The sequence below is a fragment of the Suricata suricatta genome, chromosome 10, assembly GCF_006229205.1.
Source record: "Suricata suricatta isolate VVHF042 chromosome 10, meerkat_22Aug2017_6uvM2_HiC, whole genome shotgun sequence".
NCBI classification, from domain to species: Eukaryota; Metazoa; Chordata; class Mammalia; order Carnivora; family Herpestidae; genus Suricata; species Suricata suricatta.
The window spans coordinates 24644196-24668775 of NC_043709.1; the positions used below are offsets into that span (position 1 = coordinate 24644196).

At 36.6% G+C, this 24580-nt stretch overlaps 1 protein-coding gene across 7 annotated transcripts in view; it reads left to right on the forward strand.

The window, feature by feature from the left end:
- The window catches only part of NR2C1 (nuclear receptor subfamily 2 group C member 1), a 52694-nt gene extending 30405 nt beyond the window's left edge, over positions 1–22289 (forward strand). For 3 of the 7 annotated variants that reach the window (XM_029953611.1, XM_029953615.1, XM_029953612.1), the window contains 6 exons: positions 1928–1966; positions 4550–4671; positions 10160–10299; positions 11407–11544; positions 12868–12973; positions 15737–17603. In XM_029953611.1, the coding sequence (XP_029809471.1) occupies positions 1928–1966; positions 4550–4671; positions 10160–10299; positions 11407–11544; positions 12868–12973; positions 15737–15911 (720 nt within the window). In that variant the 3' untranslated portion in view covers positions 15912–17603. Of the gene's footprint in view, positions 1–1927; positions 1967–4549; positions 4672–10159; positions 10300–11269; positions 11373–11406; positions 11545–12867; positions 12974–15736; positions 17604–22112 lie in introns of those variants that run through there. The other 4 variants (XM_029953613.1, XM_029953614.1, XM_029953616.1 and 1 more) reach the window with 4 other exon arrangements.
- Positions 22290–24580: the final 2291 nt, after the last annotated feature.

Sequence of the window (24580 nt, forward strand, 5' to 3'; positions counted from 1 at the left end):
CCTTTGTGAAATCAGGTCTTAGAGTTCCTGTACTCCCAAGCTCAGTACTTTGTCATGGTTGGCTTTCTCTCTGGGATTTCAAGGTCAGGAGTTTCCAAACCTGACATTTGTAATCAAAAACTCACTTATCTCTTAGTATCTGAGCTAAATAGCATTTTGCTCCTGTTTTGCATTTTTATGTACTGTGTAGTTTGCAACATGCTTCCGTGTATACATTGTTACATTTGAGCCTTAACCACAGTCCCTTGTGAAGGTTCAGATTTTTATTGTCATTTTGGGAATAACAAAAGATTTGGAGGTTTTCAGGGTCTTGTTCAAAGCAGTTAAAACAGAAGGGAGAAATAGTCTAATAATACAACTTGGATTTTGGTTCCAGAGAATCTAGGACTATAGAAATATTTATTATTTTTATTAAACTCAGTTTTTGGTGTGATTTCATATACTTTATTCTTGATTCTTGCATGATGATTACACAGAGAATCAAGATGGATAGAATTTGCATTTAGAAATAAGAGTATGGGGGGGGGGCAGTGTACGAGGCAGAGGTAGGTGATTTCCAAGACTATTCCCTGCTCTGTGTCATCTCAGTATGAGAGTCCCAGTCCTTTTGGTCACTGTGTTTGGTGTTTAGGAGTCATCATCATTCTCCCCCCACCTTATTCCCCTCCATTTCCTAACTAACTATTCTTTTGTTTTAATTTCTCTTTTCCTCTTCATTTTTATCACCATATTTCAAAGCCTTTTAAAATTTCTTGCTTAAACTATTACAGTATTATCTTTACTTCCAGTCTCTTCGTCTTGTCCTGTGCCCTGGTAACAAAGCCATGTTTGTTGAAAATCAACCCGATTATGTTACTCTGCTACCTAAAAGCCTTCTTTAGCTTCCCATTGCCCATTTGAAATGGCTATTAAAGCTCATGACCTTTTAGGACTGACTTTCCACATTGTGACTCTGTTGCCTGTCATTTCTTAGACATGCCATCCCTTTTATAGTCTTTCTGTTTGGGTACATCATTTTGTTTCCATTTTATTCTTGTATTGAGACTTCAACACTCAGTACCTCACAGTGAAATCTCATTGGGGTGCCTGGATGGCTCAGTTGGTAGACTATGTGACTCTTGGTCTTGAGGTTGTCAAGATCTCAGCGGTTGCTGAATTTTTCTAATGTGTAATCCAGGGTCACACAACTAATTAATGATGTGCTGGAAGTAGAATTCAGATCTCCTAACTCAAGTCAGATGATTTTTTTAAAGCTATCATTTAGCCTATTATCAGAATTACAGAAACTACTAGAAAGATAATTATAGACAAAGAACTTCTAACATGGGTAGCCTAGATGATGTCAACACTTTTAAAAATCATCTCAATATATTAAATGTGTATAACTTAAAAATGTAGGATTCAATTTATAAATTAAAATTTCACAGCCATTTTTGGGATCTCTTTAACATCTTTATAGTAGAAACTTATCTTCTTTATACAGAGGAAGAAGTCTTTGTCTTTGCAATTTAAAAGACTTACTGAATAAATTCTTGTTTCTTCAAGCAGAACTGGCTGATTCATAATGCTAGAGGTGTATTTTGCTTTAAGAAAATTAAATCTGTAAAACAGATAAATTATGAAATATTTCTTTTCTTTATAATACTATGTGGCAGTATTTTAAATAATGACTTCCTCCTTATATGCAAATGATTTCAATTTTATGATTAAAGCACAGGAAGTTCTCAGTATTACAAGCACTGTTGTGTCAGTCGAGGGACATCTGTATGTTTTAGCCCTTATATCTAATTTTAATACTGTAACTATTTTACTCTTTTTAAAAGTGATTTTAATCTGTTTGTTTTGTTTAAACAATCATTGTTTTGCATCTTACTCCTCCCCCCCCGACTAAAACTGGTAATCATTGGTAATTCCCCTAATCTTTCAGGCTTTTTTCCCCCTACTCACCTTGGGCATTTCTGAAAAGGTATGATAGTTCCCAGTTCGTTTTTTATATACTTTATGTGTAGAAACAGTTGCATCCTAATAATTACATTTAAGATGTTTAATATCTGCTTGACTATAGTTCTCTTAAGAATTGTCTTAAGTAATGGCATTTTAATTGACTACTCCAGTAAACATTTCTCAAGCATTTAAAAAATATCCTTGGGGTTCCTGGCTGGCTCAGTCAATGGAGCATACAACTCATGATCTCAGGGTTGTGAGTTTGAGTCCCATGTTGGGTATAGAAATTAATTTAAAATTTTTTTAATAAATACAGATATACATAAGACAGACATGCATACATATATGCATGAATTCATTCCTCCCATGCATAGAATTTCAACTGTTAATTTCTCTGTTGTTTTGTTAGTTGGCACCATTTATAAATAAGTAAACCAGTTGTTGTTAATAATCAACAAAGTTCCTATTTTTTACATTTTTGCAAAAATGGAGAACTTTTATATCATTTTGATGAAAACTTTTTGATCTGTCATTATAGACAACTTTGAGAATTTGATTAAAGCTATATATCCATTCCCCAGAAAAATACCTATGGGTACATTTACCTACTCCACCCCTGTGAAAGTAGCCACTGTTACTATGTGGTACATCTTCTTCTGTCCTTTTTATATATACATGTGTATGTGTGTGCATGCATGCGCGCGCGCACACACACACACACACACACACACACACACTGTCCCTCTCTTTTAATATTTATTGGGTCATCTACAGACTGTTTCAGTTTTTTCTACTTAGATGTCTATGAGGTATATTTTATCCAATGCTATTACATCTCAATTTATCTCACTAATTTTATTGTCTACAGACTACTCTATAGCATAGAGTATTTTCCTTAGTAATAGAAATTTAGGTTAGTGTTTCTTATGGGTGAAATTACATTTCATTTATAGCAGTGAAAGTGCTCTTTTTTATTTTTTTAAGTTTCTTTTGAGAGAGTGCTAGTGGGGAAGGAGCAGAGAGGGAAAGAGTGAATCCCGAGTAGTCTCTATACTGTCAGCACAGAACCTGACATGGGGCTTGAACCCACAAATCCTGAGATCATGACCTAAACCAAGGTCAGGAGTCAGACACTCAACTGATTGAACCACCGAGGAGCCCAAAAGTGCTCTTTAACAAGATTTTCAAAAATGCTTTTAGAAGTGTTTTAATGTGGGATATTTATTTCCAACAGTTGACACACATTTAAAATAACTACCTGAGGGGCACCTGGGTGGCTCAGTTGGCTAAGCATTCGACTTCAGCTCAGGTCATGCGCTATCAATGCAGAACCCACTTGGGATTCTCTCTCCCTCTCTGTGCCCATCCCCTGCTCATGCAGGCATACACCTCTCTCTCTCTCTCTCTCTCCCTCTCTCCCTCTCTCCCTCTCTCCCCTCTCCTCTCTTTCTCTCTCAAATAAATAAACTTTAAAAACATAAAATAAAACCACTGCACAAGGTCAGCAGTACAAACTGACAGCCTGTGAGTTTTGTTTTGTTTTACCTATAGGTTAAGTGGAGAGATTTCACACAGAACCTGCTCTTTGAAAAATAGAGCAGGCAGTCCTTAGCCCAAATTGCCATATGTTTTCAGTGTATGGAATTCGAGTCACAGCTGTGCCCTTCGTCTGGGATTATGCACTTCCCAGATGGCACCAGCAGGCCCACTTCACTCATTATTCTCCTGACTCTGTAAGATTTAAATGTATTAGTCCCCACAGTCTGAATGAAAGGAACATTTAACATACATGATTGCTCTTTAAACTGAATTTGTGATATATCATTATTAATAAAGGAAGAGATGAACAAAAAGCACATTTTTAGACCAAGACAGAAAGTAACTTTTAAAAACACAACCGGGGGCGCCTAGGTGGCTCAGCGGGTTGGGCATCTGGCTTCGGCTCCGGTCATGTTCTCACGATTGTGGGTTCGAGCCCCGCATCGGGCTCTGTGCTGACAGCTAGTTCAGAGCCTGGAGCCTGTCTTTTGATTCTGTATCTCCCTCTCTCTCTGACCCTCCCCTGCTCGTGCTGTCTCTCTTTGTCTCTCAAAAATAAATAAAAAACATTAAAAAAAAATTTTTTTTTAAACACAACCAGAGGGGTGCCTGGATGGCCTCAGTTGGTTAAGCGTCTGACTTCAGCTCAGATCATGATCTTGTAGTTCGTGAGTTCAAGCCCTGCATCAGACTCTGTGCTGACGGCTCAGAGCCTGGAGCCTGCTTCGGATTCTGTGTCTCCCTCTCTCTGACCCTCCCCTGCTCATTCTGTCTCTCTCTCTCTTGAAAATATAAACATTAAAAAAATTTTTAATAAAAACACAAACAGAATATCATGATTGATATTTACTAAGTGGGATTCTGTTGGTCTGAATATTGCTCTGTTAGCAACTGTGATCTACTCATTCAAAATCCTGTTTTTAGCTGTAAAATTCAGTGACTTAGATTATTTCAAGATTTGCCTTTTGGTGACTGTATCAAACCCATGTGATATGTTTACATTTTTCAAAGAAATTATAAGTAGAGCTATCATGAGATCATTCACCTCGGTCCCTGTTCACGCCAGCTCACCGTGCCTTCTCCTGTGCCCGAGCACCTGAGTGTGCACTACATCGGGGAGTCTGCCTCCAGACTGCTGTTCTTGTCCATGCACTGGGCGCTCTCGATCCCTTCCTTCCAGGCACTAGGGTAAGTGTTTCGAAGTCCTTTAGTATAAGTGTGATTGTATAGCACAAAGATACACTCACCAAGAACTTTTATATTGGATGGACTTGCATTAAAGGAAAAAAACTGTATTACATTAGAACTTAAAGTTTTGTTACGTATATGACAAATGATGGCGATTAGTATATGTAGGAAGAATATCCACGTTTCATAATTTGAGTTAATAATTCAAATGGAATGTATGCAGTGGAGCTCATAAATCATGGCCAGCATTTGTAATCGGCCATCTTTGACCTGAAGAGAGGAAGGCTGTAGGTAAGTCTTGGGCTGCTGGTTCCCTCCCGCCCGCACTGTTTCAGTGTTCATCTCAGGCATGTTCATAAGGAGCTGAAACTTACATACAGTGACTATGTTTAAAAATAGAAATAATGATTTGCCAGTTGTGGTTACAAAAAGTGGGGAAGGGGAAGAAGATGTAAACCCCATAGTACCACTCTGATAACTTAGAAGAACCTGCCACTAAGGAACACGTCAGTAATTTGTATTGCATCAATACTACCTAAAATTTGCCAGATTTATTTAATTGCTTTAAAGTAACTGGTATGAAAAGACAAAGAGAGCTTGGAAAAAGTTAAGCCCATTGTTAGAAAAGTATTTTTCTAGTCTCAGGAGCCTACTCACCAATATGATTTCATAAACAATATACTTTCATATCCTATACATCTGTTTTCCCCATTTGCCAAATAGGAAACATAACTTCCCATCCTTTCATCTTAATATTTTTTAATATAACTAGGAAACATTATCTCACTCATGACTTTGAAAAGCATACATAGAAACTCCACTGTAATTTGGTTTGGGATTTAGTATTGGATATTCTATGCATTAAATCACATTACTTTATACAATTACATAAATTGAAAGCCTGATTTAGAATGGTTAACCTTTAAAACTATTATTACCCTTTCTCTCAAAATAACAAGAGTGTTCAGAATTTCTCCAGTCTGCTTTTGTAACAGAAATTTAAAGTGTGATATAAATTTACATATAACACTGTTGATCTTAATTAAGTACTTCTTTTTAAATTAAGTGTGATTATCCTATGGAAACATTGTCCAAATGTTAAAGAAACCAAAAGTAAAGCCTGAGGGTTTCCAATTATAATACAATTTTACATTGGCAGCCACACTTCCCTGTGATCTGTATTGAAAATTGGTTTCAATGTAACAGCCACAGGATTCTTTACAATTAGAATTAACCATTGGTATGGCATTTGAGGCCATTAATTGCTATGTAAACTCTTTCTTAAAATCTGCATCCAGATAATTTGTAATTTAAGAGGGCTAGGTACTAATAGTGGGAAATTCTGTTGTGTGGTAGGAGACTCTTAGTCTCCTTGAAACCGACATTGGTTGCATTTTTACCTGTAGACACAAAACTTGGAAACAAAGCCCCAATTATACATACAGAAATAGATAGACAACATTAATCATTTTCTAAAAGTTGAGTTGTTTGATGGCTTACTTGAATAGAGGGGAACAGTAGCTTCAAAAATCTTAAACAGTGGGTGGGTGATCAATACTGTTTGTATTTTACGGTGCTTTATGTTTTACAAGGACATTACTTTTCTGTTATAAAATTTGTAGTCTCAGTTGTTTTTCCACTTCTACCTGCATAATTTAGGTAACTGTACAGTAGTATGTTTGTTACGAGCACTTTGCATGATTTGTCAGCAGTCCTGTCTGCCTAGATTCTTCTCATATAACCAAAAGTTCTAAACCAACACTATTTGCTATACGAGACTTTACTTACTGAGTAATTCAAGAAACCTTCCATTAAATGGTAAGCCTGAAAGTTGAATCTTTTTAAATCCCTCTGAATCAAAGTAATGTTTACCATAGCTCTGGGTTTGAAACCAGCTCTGTTGCCCTATCGCTGAGTACTTTTTTCTAAGGACCATGCCTTCCTTTCGAACAGATGCTGCTGGGTAAAGTACAATGCCTTGGGTTTATTTGTGTAGAAGACAAATGGTTACATTATCCCCGGGCATAAGTGACTTCCAAAGTCATGTTACTTTACCAAAATCAATAAAGGATGATCTGATCTCTACTTATGAGTACTACGTATATACGTTAATGAACTTAACAATATAGTACAATCGTTAAAGAAAAGTACCTATATCTGTTTGTAAAAGAAGTTGACTTAACATACTATTATGCAACCTAATGTTTTTATTTAATTACACTGGCATTGCTTTCATAGTACTTGATACATTAATTACCCCTGTCCAGTTCCTTTTGCTTTTCAAAGGAAAGATGTTTTGAAAATGTGTACTATTATATGGTTATAATAATTGTTTTTAACAGGAAAAAGTTGACAGCAAACATGCCCTTGCCATCACAAAATACTAGTTTTAAATGAGGAGTCTCTCCTGTGAGATTTCACTTAGCATCTCACATGCTAAAATTTGTAATGATTTATACAAAAATATAGACTTTGAACACCTGGGTTCAAATTCTGGACCTGCTAGCTTTGCTCCTTAACTAATGGCTCCATTTCTACATCTGTAAATTAGAAGCAGAAATGCTTTCTTGCTGGGTAGGCTACTTAGCTGCGAATGATGAGAGTAAATGATCTAGCCCAACGCTGCTGCAAAGTAGATCACCAGTGCTCATTTTCCTTCATTCTTTTAGGAACCTTCTTTTTAAAGAGAACTTGCTGTTTTCCTTTCCTGATGAACTTCCTGAAAACATACTTGAAATGCATGGCTAGCTATATTACAAGGATATTTTGGGTTTTATTTTAGATGAAATTGTAAATATAGATATCTTTCCAGAATTAATCTCCATATTTAGCTCTTTTCCTTTGGAAACAAAATAATGTGGCTTATTCCTCATTTGCCAGTTTTCATCATTTTTCCTTTTGGGATATTCACAACAATTCTGGTGGTCGTCATCCTCCTTAATCTTTTCTCTGAGTTTCTTACAACGTCAGAGTACTTTCTTAGTACTTAGTGTAGCACAGGCCCATAAGAGCTTTAATATTTTTGGTCTGTTGGCTCTATTCATTTCCTGTCTTGTGTCCACTAATTACTTTGGTTAACTGTTTCCTCTTGGAAACTTCAGAATCGGGCACCTGGTGGCTCAGTCAGTTAAGCTTCCAACTCCACATGATGCATGGGATCAACTCTGCTGTGGGACTCTGAGAGCACAGAGCCTATTTGGGATTCTTTCTGTCTCTTGCAAAATAAACATTAAAAAATAAATAAAAATAAAACTTCATGGGGTGCCTGGGTGGCTCTGTCCGTTAAGCATCAGACTCTTGATTTCAACTCAGGTCATGATATCACAGTTTGTGAGATCAAGATCAAGCTCCACGTCAGGCTCTGTGCTGACAGCACTGAGGCTACTTGTGATTCTCTCTCCCTCTCTCTCTGCCCCTCCCCCTTGAAAATCAATAAGTAAACTTTTTAAAAAATAAAGTAATATTGAAATATAGAAACATAAAGTAAAACTTCATTCTCCAGAGGTAACTAACTCCAATATTAACAGTTTGGCATCCTACCAGGTCTTTTCAGTGTCATGTTTTAGCAGTCATATACACACTTGCACATCATATTCTTTGCCTTTCTTTTTACACTTAGATGATAGTTTCTTCCTATGTCAACACATGTAATTTTATTCTCCTTAGTGGTTGCCTAGTGTTTCCTTTTACAGGATTTACTTTTTATGTACTCATCCCCTATTAGTAGACATTTGGGTTCTTGTAGTTTTCTTTGTTATTCTATCCTCTGCTACAATAAGCACTGTCGCACTGTATGTATACTTTTGCCTGCTTTGAGTAGTTCTATAAAATAGGTTCTTACAAGAGGAGTTGCTAAGTCTAAAAGGGTATACGTTCTATATTTTTGATAGGTAAGTACTATTAAATTGTCGTCCAAAAAGATTTTGAGCCCGTTAACACATCAGCAGTGCTTATGTGAGAATGAATTCTTATTTTTTCACACCCTCCTCAGTCCTGGATTTTACCCATCTTTTCCGATACATGAAAACAGTATCTTGGTCTCTTCTGTTTTCTTCAATTTTAAGATTGAAATTTTACTTCACTTTTTATATAGAAATCTGAAAATAACTGATTTTCTTTTCATTTAAACTTCACTTTCAAATAAACTTTCATTTGCAAAACAAATTGCCAATGCCCTAGATCTTTTTGTTTTTAGAGTTCTTTTCCATCTATCTCTGCTCACATGTCAGCCCTTCAGACAGACCTTCCCGAGCCACCTTATTGAACACCACCCATTTTTTGATGCATCATCCTACTTTATAGTAATAGAGAATTTTTATTACCTGAAACAAACTTTATATATAACCATACGCATGTGTGTACAATATTTATATAAAATATGTGAAATAATATTTCTTTACTATGTTTACCTTCTGTTTCATGGAGGCAGACTTAATCCATCCTATTGATTGCTATTTCTCCAGTGCCTGAATACTACCGGCATATACTTTATTCCATACCCTATTCACCTAACTCTTATGTTTGCTTCTCATAATAACTCTGAGCAGGGTATAGGACATACAATGTCTCTTCATTTTATGTAGCTAAGCAGCTGAGACCTGGGACTCTTATTAGCCATATTGCAAATGGATATCCGTGGATGATCTAGGTTTAAAAACCTTGGTTGACTTCTATTCCATTTTTTTTTCCTACTCTCTCATGCTCTTGAGATTTCTTACTCAGAAGTTCAGGAAAGGACCATATTTTCATTATTCCTAGTAAACCCTTGGTATTTTCTTTACAGGGATACTAATATCCTACCTGAAACATACAGAACAAACCATTTCTCTCAGGATATCGGTTGCTTACCTATCATCAAATCATTCTAGTTGCCCTTACATAAAAAAGCATTTACTTGAATTTAAACCAGAAGAAAATTTGAGAAAGTTTTTAAATGTATGCTTTTGCTTTTAATATTTTTTAAAAAATAATCTCTATTCCATGTTTCCATGAAATGTGGGATTAAAGCCCTAACTTTTAGTTTGCAACACTACCTACAACTGGTCTTATAATCTGGCTGAATAGTTAGTAAGCTAGCTAATATTTAAATTTATAAGCCTTCCTCATCAGTTGCTATTCATGATATAAGACAGAATTGACTGGGTGCATGTCTAGTTGGCCTTTCTAGAATAATCTTAGTTCAGTAATACTTTATTTTTAAATAGATGAGTCAGTTGTGGTTTATAAAATTATTCTTAATATCTGATGTGTTTTGTTTTATTTTTTTAATGTTTTTATTTATTATTGAGACAGAAATAGAGCGTGAGTGGGGGATGGGCAGAGAGAGAGGGAGACACAGAATCTGAAGCAGGCTCCAGGCTCTGAGCTGTCAGCACAGAGCCTGATGTGGGGCTCAAACCCACACACCATGAGATCATGACCCAAGCCTAAGTCAGCCACTTAACCTACTGAGCCACCCAGGCACCCCTGTTATGTTTTGTCTTAATAGGCAAGAAAACAGCATATCATTGGTGAAAGCTTACTGGAATGAACTTTTTACTCTTGGTCTTGCCCAGTGCTGGCAAGTGATGAATGTGGCAACTATCTTAGCAACATTTGTCAATTGTCTTCACAGTAGCCTTCAACAAGGTAAGGAGCATTTTATTTATTTCCTTTTCTAGGTTATCAGAGGAGGGGAAGGCATCAGTTTTATAAAATAGAAGTTAAATATCTAATTATGTTTGAGATACCAACACCCTTTTTCCTTGAGATAATTTTTACATTTTGATATATTGATCCATTAATCACCCAAAAATATTTTCAAATGAGAGCACAACAAAATTGTTCATTGGGATATATTCTCTCACTTAAAGAGTATTGTGGAGTCACAGAACAATCTTGACTCTTTTTCCTTTTCTTGATGCCAACATGATTACAGCTTTCATTTATTTGAGGAGATAGGCAGTCCTTGATTTATAAATGTGTAGCTTCAGATTGACCTGTGACTAACCACAGGCATGCCCATCCTCAAATGGGAAGAACTGCTTTTTGAATTCAGGAATAATTTACAAATTGGGAGTCATTATATTTCTTTAGCAGGTTTTACATTGTTTTTAAATCATCTGCTTTCATTTCCTGTTTGAGAGCAGAGAAGTCACCTTAAAATGTCATCAACAGTAGATCCTGCTAGAAGATAGTACTACATTCCTATCTTATTTGTGGACTCCTGGTCTTGATTCATTTCTCATGATTTGTAATGAGTTATATACATCCTGCCTTCACGTTGACTAATCAGATGTGTTTTAAACACTATAAATTTTAAAAGTTCTTATAAAACTATTCAATATTTCTTTTGGTCTTGATAGTGTTTTTTGCTAAGTATTTGTCTTTATTTTCATAGTGTTGGTAACTTTAAAAAATCTAAGCCTAAATTAAATCTTGTTACCAAAATCTTAGTCTTTTGTAGGTGAATTTTTCAAGAGCTTATCTTTACATCTTATCTTCTTAAAGATGTATTTTGAAAGGAAACACTAAATTTGTTGGGGTTTTTCCTTGCTTTTTTTTTTTCTTGGCTGAGCACTGTATGAAGATCATTAATTAGTTTCATCTTTATTTGCAGTGATAGACAACTTTAAACATTTATAGATTGGCTCTATTCAAAACTGGAAATTAATGAGAGAGAAATATCTTGGGTAAAAATAGATGTACATGTTAGCCAAAAACTAAAAGTTCTTGTGTGCTGGTTTTTAATTAAAGATAAAATGTCATCAGAAAGAAGAAAATTACTGATGGAGCACATCTTTAAACTACAGGAGTTCTGCAACAGCATGGTTAAACTCTGCATTGATGGATATGAGTATGCCTACCTGAAGGCAATAGTACTCTTCAGTCCAGGTACGTAAACATTTACTCCTTCTTATTTCCAGTGTGGTGGCTGGGAGTATGGGGAAATGAGAACCCTCATACATTGCTGAGGGGAATGTAAAATGATGCAGGTAAAGTGGAAACCGCCCAAGTGTCCATCAACAGATGAAGAAACAAAATGTAATACTTACATATTTGCATACAGCAGAATATCATTCCGCCATTAAAAGGTATGAAATCCTGATACATGCTATACCATGATTGAAAAGTATACTAATTGGAAGAAACCAGTTATAAAAGATCACATTTTATCTGATTCCATTTATATGAAATGTCTAGAATAGGCAAGTCTGTAGAAACATAAAATAGATTAGTGGCTACCAGGGACTATGGAGTGGGGAGCATGGAAAGTGACTACTAACAGGCATGGAGTTTCTTTTGGGGTAAGAAAATGTTCTAAAGTGTTCTAAATGTTTTCTTATGATGGTTGCGTAACTGAATATACTAAAAACTACTGAATTATACACTTTAATTCCATTAATTTATGGATGTTAGACATCTAAGTATGAGAAGGACAGTAAAAGAAATCATTGAAATGACATAGTTGTGTTCATATCATTATTTGAATTCTTCAGCATATTTTGCTAGGCATCACTAAAAGGCAAATGAAAGAGGAGTATTATTTTGTTAATGGGTCAACTCCTAAACATTTGATTAGAGTTACCAACAGATAGAAAAATGTCTCCTATTTTCCTGCCAGTTTCTAGCTTTCACATATAGTAAAATGATAGTAAGTTCAGTGATCATTTTCTGAATAAGGAAAATTGGTTTTTTTAGACTCTCTTTTATTTTGGTGTGTATTTCTATTCTTGGGCATCATAATAAAATTATCTAAGGAAACCTGCCTCTTATACTCAGTGATTCCAATAAGATGATTAAAGCTTTTTCCATTTTGTTTTGTTTTGTTACCATTTCTTATAATGTTTCACATAAGTTAATATATATCTCCATTTTAATCACAACCAATCTGCCACCATCATTTTCCTTAAGATTGAGAGAATACAGATTTGATATAATGTCATTTCATTTTCTTAAATATTCACAGTATTTTTTAATTTATTTTGAGAGCGAAAGCATATGTGCAGGAGGGACAGATAGAGAATCTCAAGCAGGCTCTACACGCTGTCAGCATGGAGCCTGATGCAGGGCTCGAACTCAGGATCCATGAGAACAGGACCTGAGCCCAAACCAGGAGCTGGTCGCTTAACTGACTGAGCTACCCAGGGGCCCCCTATGTGCCTTACTAAATGAACATTTAGAACTAGGGTGACAATATATTCTTTGATGTTTCAGATCATCCAGGCCTAGAAAACATGGAACAAATTGAGAAATTTCAGGAAAAGGCGTATGTGGAATTCCAAGATTATATAACCAAAACATACCCAGATGACACCTACAGGTATCTACAAGTTAAATACTATTGAATTAAATTCATCCTAAAGTTTTAGTAACTCAGTGTTTTGGTCACCCTGGACCTTTGACATAGCTAATGCTTTAAAAGCAGTAGTGTATTATTGCAAGTAATTTACAGGTAGTATTTCATGCAGTTCTTACAATGCTGTAAGGAGACTGCAGAAAGAGGTTAAATTACTTGTTCAACGTCACCCACAAATGGCAGGGCCTGCCTGTGACGCCAGGTTGTGTGACTCTAGTGCCCAAACTCTGTTTTCTTCAACTGAAATAAAGGATTTTATTCATAAAAGGTAACAAATAGGAATGAATGAATAAAAACTCCATTCATCTATTTTATAGGTAATTTAGAAATTTAGTTTATGGTATTTCTACCAGGGTATTTCTTGACAACATCCTTTGGAAAAAAAAAATTTGTAGGATCCTATTCAGTTTTTGAAGAGGAACAATCTTGGAAACTCGTAGTCTAGCACATGGCTTTCAGAGCCAGAGTACCAGGGTTTGACTCCTGACCCCGTCACTTCCCAGTTGTATGACCTTGGGCAAGTTATTCAACTTTTGTGTTTCAGTTTTCTTCTCTGTTAAATATAAATAGTACACACACATTTTACCATTAGTATAGTGATTAAATCAGTTCATATATGTAAATAGCCTAGGACAGTGCCTTTTACATAGGATATTACATAATGTACATATATGTAATATATAGTATATATATTAGTAAGGGCTATATAAATGTGTTTACTAATATTACTATTATTTTTACATGTTTCAAACTAATAAAAGAGTGTTTTACATAAAATAATTTTTTACAGGGGCGCCTGGGTGGCTCAGTCAGTTAAGCCTCTGACTTCAGCTTGGGTCATGATCTCATGGTCCATGAGTTCAAGCCCCACATTGGGCTCTGTGTTGACAGCTCAGAGCCTAGAGCCTGCTTCACATTCTGTCTCCCTCTCTCTCTGACCCTCCCCTGCTCACACGCTCTCTCTCAAAAATAAACATTTTTAAAAAACAAAATAATTTTTATAGATAGTATGTAATAGACTTACAAGCCAGTTCCACCTTGAAAATCAGCCTTAGTTTATCTAACCAGTTATCCTGCCCTGCTTCCTGCCAGTTTTATTCCTGCAGCTCAGCTGTTGGGAACAAACAAAAACTGAGTAATTTGAGGAGGAGAGTATTGGCTACAGGAAGGTGACTTAATCCTGGGTTCAGTTGGCCTCAAATGTTTGGGTACAAGGCCTTAGAATAAACATACCTAAGCTTTTTGGAAAGGTATTTTGTTGGTGGTGGTGGTGGTGGTTTTGTTGTGATTGCTTTCAGTTTTTTAATGTCCCAAAATTGTTTTATACCTCATTATACAAATTAAATTTTTCCTCTTTTTGACATATAGTTGTTTGCTGACCTCTTTTCTATTAGGCTCCAGGTACTTTGACTAATCTCTAGAATTCTTTCTCAGTTTCTTTCATTTATTTAAAAATAATAAATTACCAGAGCACCGGGCAGTTCAATCAGTTAAGTGTCTAACTCTTGATTTTGGTTCAGGTCATGATCTCACAGTCGAGAGATCAAACCCTGCATTTGGGCTCTGTGCGGATAGCGCAGAGCCTGCTTGGGATTCTTTCTCTGTCCCTCCCCCACTTACCTGTGTATGCTGTCTCTCTCTTTCAAAAAGACTTACAAACAATAATAAATTATCAGCAGTTTTCAACTTATAATATGCATTCAATGCAAGGTATGAGTCTGCCTTTAAGATCCTCAGGAGCATAGATCATTTCATTAATCTTTACCATGACACAGAGAGACCAGCTAACACACATTCAGAGATGGGGGACAGTTGAATTACAATTTGAACCCAGTGGTCTTGATTCCATATTCTGTGCTCTTCCCAGTAGTAACTGTTGCCTATTTTGCCATTTCCATTTGGGTTTTTTTGATTACCATTGAGCCCCAAAATACTGCTCTTCTTACAAACTCAACTGAGTTTCTTAGCCACTCTTTTTAAATTTGTTTAAATATTTATTTTGGTGAGAGAGAATGCGTATGCAGAGGGGAAGGTCAGAGAAAGAGTGAGAGAGAGTACGAAGCAGGCTCTGTACTGTCAGTGCAGAGCCCGATGCGGGACTCAATCCCATCAACTGTGAGATCATGACCTGAGCTGGATCACCATCAAAAGTCGGATGCTTAACCGACTGAGCCACCCAGCCACCCTGAGTTTCTCAGCCATCCTTAGATGTACAGTTTGATCCATGTTTTAATACCTTAGTTCCATGGTCCATATGACCAAGTGGAGGCAACACAGAGTAGCAGTTAAGAGCAAGGCTTTCCATACAAGTCCATCAGATTCCACGTATAGCCTGATGATTGTCATACACTCTGAGGCTTGAGAATACTTGTTGTTTTTTTTTTAATATTTATCCATTTTTGAGAAAGGACAGAACATGAGTTGAGGTGGGGAAGAGAGAGGCAGACACAGAATTCAAAGCAGGCTTCAAGTTGTCAGCACAGAGCCCGAAGTGGGGCTCAAACCCATGAACCATGACATGAGATCATGACCTGAGCTGAATTCAGATGCTTAACCAACTGAGCCACCCAGATGCCCCGAGAATGCTTAAGTTTCTATTTTAACTTTTGAAAATTAGATTTTTATTAAATTAGACCACAACTAGGTACACGCAGAAATTATTCCTGGTTTTCTACTAAATCTTTATTTACGCCTTTGTTTTTTCCTTCCCTTTTTTTTACTTTTTAGGTTGTCCAGATTACTACTCAGATTACCAGCTTTGAGATTGATGAATGCTACCATCACTGAAGAACTGTTTTTCAAAGGTCTCATTGGCAATGTACGAATTGACAGTGTCATCCCACATATTTTAAAAATGGAGCCTGCGGATTATAATTCACAAATAATAGGTCACAGCATTTGAAATCTGAGATGTGAGTGTAAACTTACTGTTCTTTCCCCGAACACAAGATGACACCAAATTGAACTCATTACTTCCAGGGTATCGGGAAATTTTGACTTTCGAGAGTAACCAAAAACCAAAGTGTTTTTATTTTAACTTCTTAAGAATTTTCAAAGTGATGGGCAGGTAACAGAAATCAGAATTTCCCTTCCTGCTTATTTAAGTGAATAAGAAATACTATGAATTTATTCTTGGTTAAGAGGATACCTTAAACTGTCACTTCTTTGCATTTAAACTAATATCTCTTATTATATTTTATCTTATAAAACAAATAAATTAGTCTCTTTTTTTTCAGAATTGTGTTCTATTCATGCTTTTCATTATGACCTAGTACAAACACTTGTCAGAAATCCCTAAGGATTTCCTTGCATTTTACTCTCCCATAATATAATCTGTTTTGTTTTAATTACCACGTAAAAGAAGATTGTCTTATTCTCAATGGTATAATGATAACATTAGAACCATACGAAATAATAACTGAATATATATATTTTTTGTCCTTTGGAATTATTATGATACCCTTAGCATATACCAGTCTCATTGCTGGCAATGAGACACAGGCCATTTATGATCTCAAGACTTTTTTTTAGTGTTGTATATTATTAGTTACAAGCACTTTTTATTTATGTATGTAGCAGAAAATTGTTTTTGGGAATGAGATAGGGTTCATATTTTAATATTTTTGGTTTATGTCTATGTTTTTAAGTAGTACAGACCAAGCCCCAAATGTTTCAGTATTTCAAAACGGATACTAGAAATGTTGCTCTTCCATTCCACAGAAGGCATCTGACTTCTCTCCCTCTTTTCTGAACTGCATTATAACTTCCTGACCTTCCATGAGTTTACCCGGTTTCTCTTAGGGCCTTAGAAATATCCAATTTGTCAAATAATGGATTTCTCATAGCCAGTCTGTGTTTTCAAGGTGAGTTAAGCAATTGTTTTAAAGAAAATTGGTAATTTTTAAAAATTTAAGTTTTTAACATGTAAAGGAAGCTGCACTGATATTTGATATTTTACCCTAAAGGAGGGAAAGCTGTTTTAACAGTAGTAAGGGCATCAACCTGAAGCCTTGTTGCCACCACAAAACCTTAGACTCCCTGGATGCCTTCCATGGTGATGTTTTCCTCAGCAAACCTGATCTGTTCAATCTTTCTTTGCTCTGATTGTCATGATGAATTACTTTGGTATGTCTATTTGTTGATTAAAAAAAAAAAAAAACATGGAGATCTTATTGTACTCGGAGTACATTTTTTATAAAGATTTTTGCAATAGAAAAGCTGAATTTAGGGGAGGATGTGGATTTTACTAATTGCTACTTTATAGTAAATCAGAAGTATCAACTTACAGCCTTTACCAACTTATTAAGGGAAATTTTTTCTCCTATTTAAAATGTGATTTTTTTTTATCAACTGGGAAAAACTACTTTTAGTATAAAATATTCATATGGAAAAATCAGTAGGTTTATATCTTTATAAACCTATTGAAGTAAGCCAAGGATTCAGGAAAATAATTCTTTAAAATAATGTACTAATGGTTAACTAAGATAGATGTTTCTTTCAGGTATTTTTCCTGACTAAATTTGTAGTTATATTTGGAAGTATTTCTAAAACTATATTAAAATGTGACCTGCATTAAAAATGTCGATTTATTTGATTTCAGAGTGTTTGGTCATCCATTTGTTTGTTCTGTTAAGAAATCTCTACCAGAATTTACTAAAGTACTTCTAAGAAGGGAAATGCCTGAAAAACCTTTCTATATCCAATATTTTAGGATTATTTACAATTCAATGTGAAGACGTTCAGCTAAAACTGCAGATTGACTATGAATTTATTTTCTCTCCTGAAATGTTGGTAAAATAACACAAATTATAAAGTGTAACCACACGATGAGAAATAATACAGGAAACAAGGAATCAAAGGGAAGCAAATTCAGTAACTTTTTAGAAAACAAAATGGAGGTAGAGAAAGGCTAACTTTTTAGCAGAGCCAGAATCAAGGAAGCTCTAATCTCAGTGCCTGCAAAAGGCAGCTCAGTGAGAAAGATGCCAGTAGCCAGAAAAGATGCTCAGTACCTGGAAAAACTGGCGTTCCTGTTCAGAGATGATGCCTGGAGCATTTAAAAACATTTTTTTTGGTTACAAGTCTGTGTACTGAATCACTGAATTATCTTTTTCTACCCTTAAGTCAAGTGACCACTTTTTGTCCTTCCAGTTTTTTGAGCGGGAGGCAGAGATTAATTCTCTTTAGAAATGAACTGAAAGATCAGAGGATTTCCAGGGTACCAGGGATAACAGCTTAGATTAGATCTAAGGTTGAAAATATGGATTAAGTGAAAATTTGCATTCTGAATATGGTCTCCCTAATCATGTTCGCACACTGCTGGCCATTGGTATAGGCTTCTCTGCCAGGATGTTTTTCTTCAGAGGAATTAATTGGCCTTAGAGAAAAGATCTTCAGGCACTTGCTTCTTGGTTGTACCTTGATGAAAAGCCAGCTTGCTACTTTATCACTCTTCAGTGAAGCCAACTAATTTCCAAGTTTTATGGATATAGACAGATACAGATATAAACCTACACACACACACACACACACACACACACACGTGGTTTCTGTTCAGGTATTTCATGCCTACTATTAAATATGAACTTAAAGCTATGATCACTAGATAATTGAGGAAAATCTCCAATACATAAAAGATCAGACATTATTAGGGCCCGGTGGAGAGGAGAGGGGCAAATATAATCCAGGGATCAGAAAAATATCTACCTCCAGGGGTGCCTGGGTGGCTCAGTTGGTTAAGCATCCACCTCCAGCTCAGGTCATGATCTAGCGGTTCATGAGTTCGAGCTCTGCTTTGAGCTCTATGCTGACAGACAGCTCAGAGCCTGGAGCCTGCTTCAGATTATGTGTTTCTCTCTCTCTCTCTCTCTCTCTCTCTCTCTCTCTCTCTCTCTCTCTCTCTGTCTCTGTCTCTCTCTCTCTCTCTCCCTCTCCTCCTTCCCCACACACACTCTCTCAAAAGTAAATAAACACTTTAAAAAAAGTTTTTAAAGAGAAATATCCACCTCCAAAGGTAATTAATATTTCGAAAGAAAGATGTATCCATTAAATGAGAACAGGATACTTTGAAAAGGGAGATTTGGCCTGTGTGTGTGTGTGTGTGTGTGTGTGTGTGTGTGTGTCTCCCCTCCCCTGCTGTACTCTCTCTCTCTCAAAAATGAATAAACTTTAAAAAAGAAAAGGGAAATTTGAAGCAAGTAACTGTCCCTGGAAATTAAAAATGGTAGCCAAAGCAATTCATTAGAAGGGTTAGAAGATAAAGTTGTTGAGGAACTTCCCCTGAAAGTATAAAAGTAAGAAAAAATAAAATTAGAGAATCAAATCAGGAGCCCTAATATTTTAATAAGAGTTTAAGAAAGAAAACAAGAGACTTGAGGTAAGGAAATTATTAAATAATACAAGAAAAGTTCCACAAAAGGGCATGTATCTCTAGGTTGAAAGGATCCACCTTTTAAATGAAAAAGATCTTTACTGTCTTAAAATCAAAACAATATAGTCAAAGAGAAGATACTATATTGCTGCTTCTAGCAATATAGTGGAATAAGTAGGTACGGTGAAGGCCGGTGATCCGTTGTTGGGCTCATAAGTCTGATCTGACATGAGTTTTCAAAGAAGTCTAAAGTTGGTGCAGGTCATGAGTTCTGCCCCTCACCCTCACCCCCCCCACCCCCATCCTGGCAGAAGCAAATATACATCTTTTCTGGGAAAAAAACATACATTCTTCAGAGACAGACGGTGAGTGGGGGAGGGGTAGAGAGAGAGGGAGACACAGAATCCTAGGCGCCAGGCTCTGAGTTGTCAGCACAGAACCCAGCATGGGCACAAACTCATGGATCACAAGATCATGACCTGAGCCTAAGTCAGACGCTTAACCAAAGTTAAGCTACCCAGGCGCCCCCAAAATATCCATAATTTAGATCAGAAGTTGGCACACTTTTTTGTGAAGGGCCAGGAAGTAAATGTTTTTGTTTGTTTGTTTTACTTTGTGGGCCATCCAGTGTCTAGCAACGACTCAATTCTGCTATTGTAGTGCAAAAGCCGCTATAGACAATACATAAATGTATTGTAGTAGAACATTTACAAAGGCAGGTAATGGACCAAACTTGGCCCTTGAGGGATGGTTTGCTAACCCCTAATTTAGAACCTCAAGGCTGTCACAAATTAAGCTCACGCATAATATGAGATGACAAAAGTACCAAACTCACAAGGGAACAAGTCACCTGAACAAGTCAAAGATGAGCAACACACACAGACCCTGAAAGACGATATGAGATACATCCAGATTATAACTATGATAGGTTTTAAGGGAAACAAATGGAATCAAAAAGTAATCAAGAAAAGGGAATAGCAAAAAAGACCAAATAAATTATTTTTTAAAAGCCAAAACAATATTTAGAAATAAATAAATTTTTAAAATTAATACATGGTAGAATATCATGCCTTCAACACATACATTTAATTCTAACATCCTCCTTACACATCATTAAAGCAGCCAAAAATTTGCTGAGGGCATTATCTCATAAACACAAAAATAAGGGAGAGAAAGAAATGAAAGCCACCAAATTTTGAAAGCTGGAAAACACATTAGTGGTGATCATGTTAGCAAACCTGAGAAGGTTGTCTTCGCCTACAGTAGAGAAAACTGAGAAGCAGCCTGATTTGCACCACCGAGCCTCCAGAATACCCTGGGATTTGCAGCGTCTACTTGGGAAGGGGAAATAAGGGATTTACTAAAAGTCTATTAGTAGAGAAACACTAGAATGATAAAATTTGAAAGTTGGGTTACCAAGTGAAGAGTATGTGAAGCAACAGGATGTGTGTTGAAGGCAGGAGTGTCTGTTGATAAAAGCATCTCCAGAAAGTAATTTTATGTTACATAGTAAAGTATATGCACATATCTGCTTATTTACCCTACAGAAGCTCTTGTACATGTGCCAGAAGGCATACTAGTGTTCATGTCTGCACTGTAAGAGCAAAAACAAAATAAAACAAAACCTGTCCAAATACCATTGACAGGAGAATGAGTAAGTAAATTGCAGTGCAATTGCATGGCAATGGAGTACTACGTAACACAAAAAAAGGAACAAAATAGCAATGTTGCTGAATCCCAAAAGTCATGGACAAAAAAGGAAGCCCAAAAGTATTATTTAACCTGTTTATTGAAAACAGGGAAATACAATAACATTGTTGAGAGTTCCTTATAAATGTGGTGAAATTAACTTAAAAAACAAAGGAAGGGCACCTGGCTGGCTCAATTAGAAGAGCATATGACTCTTGATCTCAAGGTCCTGAGTTCAAGCCCTATGTTGGGTGTAGAGATTACTTAAGTAAAACTTTTTTTTTTAAGTTTTATTTATTATTGAGAGACTGAGACAGGGCATGAGCATGGAAGGGGCAGGGAGGGGGAGAGACACAGAATCTGAAAGAGGGTTCAGTCTCTGAGCTGTCAGCACAGAGCCCGACACGGGGCTCGAACTCACAAAGTGGAGATCATGACCTGAGCCGAAGTCCAACGCTTAACCAACTGAGACACCCAGGCGCCCCTTAAGTAAAACTTTTTAAAAAATAAATAAAAAGGGGGTTGTCAGAGGGAATTATTAATAATTTATGTTTTTAAGGGTTTTTTGTTTGTTTTTGAGAGAGAGACATAGCGCAAGCAGGGGAGGAGCAGAGAGAGAATCCCAAGCAGGCTTCGGCTGTCAGCCCAGACTCTGATGTGGGGTTCAAATTCATGAACTGTAATATCATGACCTGAGTTGAACCCAAGAGCCTGCCATTTACCCTACTGACCCCCCCCTCCGGAACCCCTATTAGTACTTAATTTAGAACACTAGTTACTTCTGGAGGATTAGGAAGGAGATACAAACAAGAAGGAACATACGAGGGGCTTTCAAGGTATTAATAGTGTTTATCTTGCTTTGTAACAAACCACTCAAATTTAGTGTTTAAAACACTTACGCTCAGGAATCTACAATGAGATCACAGCTTGGCATGGACTGCATTTCTGCCCCATGCAGTCCCATCTGGGTCAGCTCAAAGGGCAGGGGTTGGAAGTTTGGGATCACACACATCTGGAGGTTGATAGTGGCTGTTTGTTGTGCAGGAGTGGCAAACATCTGGAAGAGCATGCAGAACCAGAATTGTCGCAGCCATTCTTGAGAAAGGATATATCTCAGCAGCCTCAGGAGAAGCCCAATGTAGAAAAGAGCTCATCTTGACAAAAAGATTTCCTGATGGATCTTTGTCTAATAAAGTTGTTTATAAATGGACACATAAGAAACAATAAGATACCTAGGAATAAACCTAACTAAAGAGGTAAAAGATCTATATTCTGAAAACTACATAAAGAAATGCAAGAAAACAAAGAAATGGAAAAGCATTCCATGGTCATGGATTGGAAGAACATTGTTAAAATGTCTATACTACCCAAAGCAATCTGCACATTCAATGCAATCCCTGTCAAAACACCACTAGCATTTTTTGCAGAGCTAGAACAATCCTAAAATCTGTATCGAACCACAAAAGACCCCAAAGAGCCAAAGCAACCCTGAAAAAGAAAAAAAAAAAACTGGAGGCATCATGATTTCAGATTTCAAGCCATATAACAAAGCTGTAGTCATCATGATAGTATGGTACTGGTACAAAACAGACACTTAGGTCAATGGAATGGAATAGAAACTCCAGAAATGGACCAACAACTATATGGTCAGCTCATCTTTGACAAAGAAGGAAAGAATATCCAGTGGAGAAAGACAGTCTCTTCAACAAATGATGTTGGGGAAACTGGGCAGCAACATGGAGAAGAATCAAATTGGACCACTTGCTTACACCATACACAAAAATAAATTCAAAATGGATGAAAGACCTAAATGTGAGACATGAAACCATCAAAATCCTAGAAGAAAACATGGGTAGTAACCTCTTCAACCTTGGCCTCAGGAACTTCTTACTAGACACATTGCCGAGGCAAGGGAAAAAAAAGCAAACAGGAACCATTGGAACTTCATCAAGATAAAAAAAAAAAGCTTCTAAAATCTGTAGAACTCAAAAGCAACCAATGAACTGGCAGGGGATATTTGCAAGCAACATATCTGATAAAGAGTATCTAAAACCTCTAAAAAACTTATCAAACTCAACACCCAAACAACAAACAACCCAGTTAAGAAATGGGCTGAAGACTTGAAGAGACACTTTTCCAAAGAAGACACCCAGATGGCTGACAGACACATGAAAAGATGCTCAACATCACTCACCATCAGGGAAATACAAATCAATGAGATACCACCTCACACCTGTCAGAAGGGCTAAAATTAACAACACAAGCAACAGGTATTGGTGAGGATCCAGAGAAAAGGGAACCCTCTTGCACTGTTGGTGGGAATGCAAACTGGTACAGCCACTCTGGAGAACAGTATGATGTTTCCTCAAGAAACTAACAATAGAGAGGCGCCTGGGTGGCTCAGCTGGTTAAGCCTCCAACTTCAGCTCAGGTCATGATCTCCCAATTTGTGAGTTCGAGCCCCGCATCAGGCTCTGTGCTGACAGCTCAGAGCCTGGAGCCTGCTTTGGTCTGTCTGTCTCTCTCTCTCTCTCTCTCTCTCTCTCTCTCTCTGTCAAAAACAAATAAACATTGCAAAAATATTTTTAAAAACTAAAAATAGAACTACAGCAATAAATACAGATTCAAAGGGGTACATGCACTCCAATGTTTTAATCAGCATTATCAACAATAGCCAAACTATGGAGAGACTCCAAACGTCCATCAACTGATGAATGGATAAAGAAGATGTAAATATTTACAACAGAATATTATTCAGCCTTCAGAAAGAATGAAATCTTGCCATTTGGAATTATGTGGATAGAGCTAGAATATATCACGCTAAGCAAAATAAGTCAATCAAAGAAAGACAAATACCATATGATTCCACTCATGTTGAATTTTAAAAAACAACAGATGAACATATGGGAAGGGGGAGAAGACAGAAAAGAGAGACAAACCACAAGAGACTTAATGATAGAGAACAAACTATGGGTTAGTGGAGGGAGGTGGGTACTAAGGAGGACACTTGTGATGAGCACTGGGTGTTGTGTGTAAGTGATGAATACAATGAATTTGTCTCCTGACAACTGTATTGCACTGTATGTTAACTAAATTTTAAATTAAAAAATAAATAAATAGGGGTGCCTGGGTGGCTCAGTTGGTTGAGCTTCCAGCTCAGTTTCTGCTCAGGTCATGATCTCACGGTTTGTGAGTTCCAGCCCTGTGGGGCTCTGTGCTGACAGCACGGAGCCTGCTTGAGATTCTCTGTCTCCTCTCTCTCTGTTCTTCCACCACTCTTTCACCCTCTCTCAAAAATAAATAATAATTTAAAAATAAACATATTAATTTTAAAGAATTAATTGTAAGAAGTTGTAATAATTGTATCATTTTGGACTAAAACACACAGAACAGTACAAAAGAGACCTTTGGGCCTTCAGACTTACATGGGTGTTCCAGGCTAAGAAAACTACTCAGCTCTAGACATGGGCTCCTCTTTGTGAGAAATGAAAGATAATTTCCATGTGGCTAAT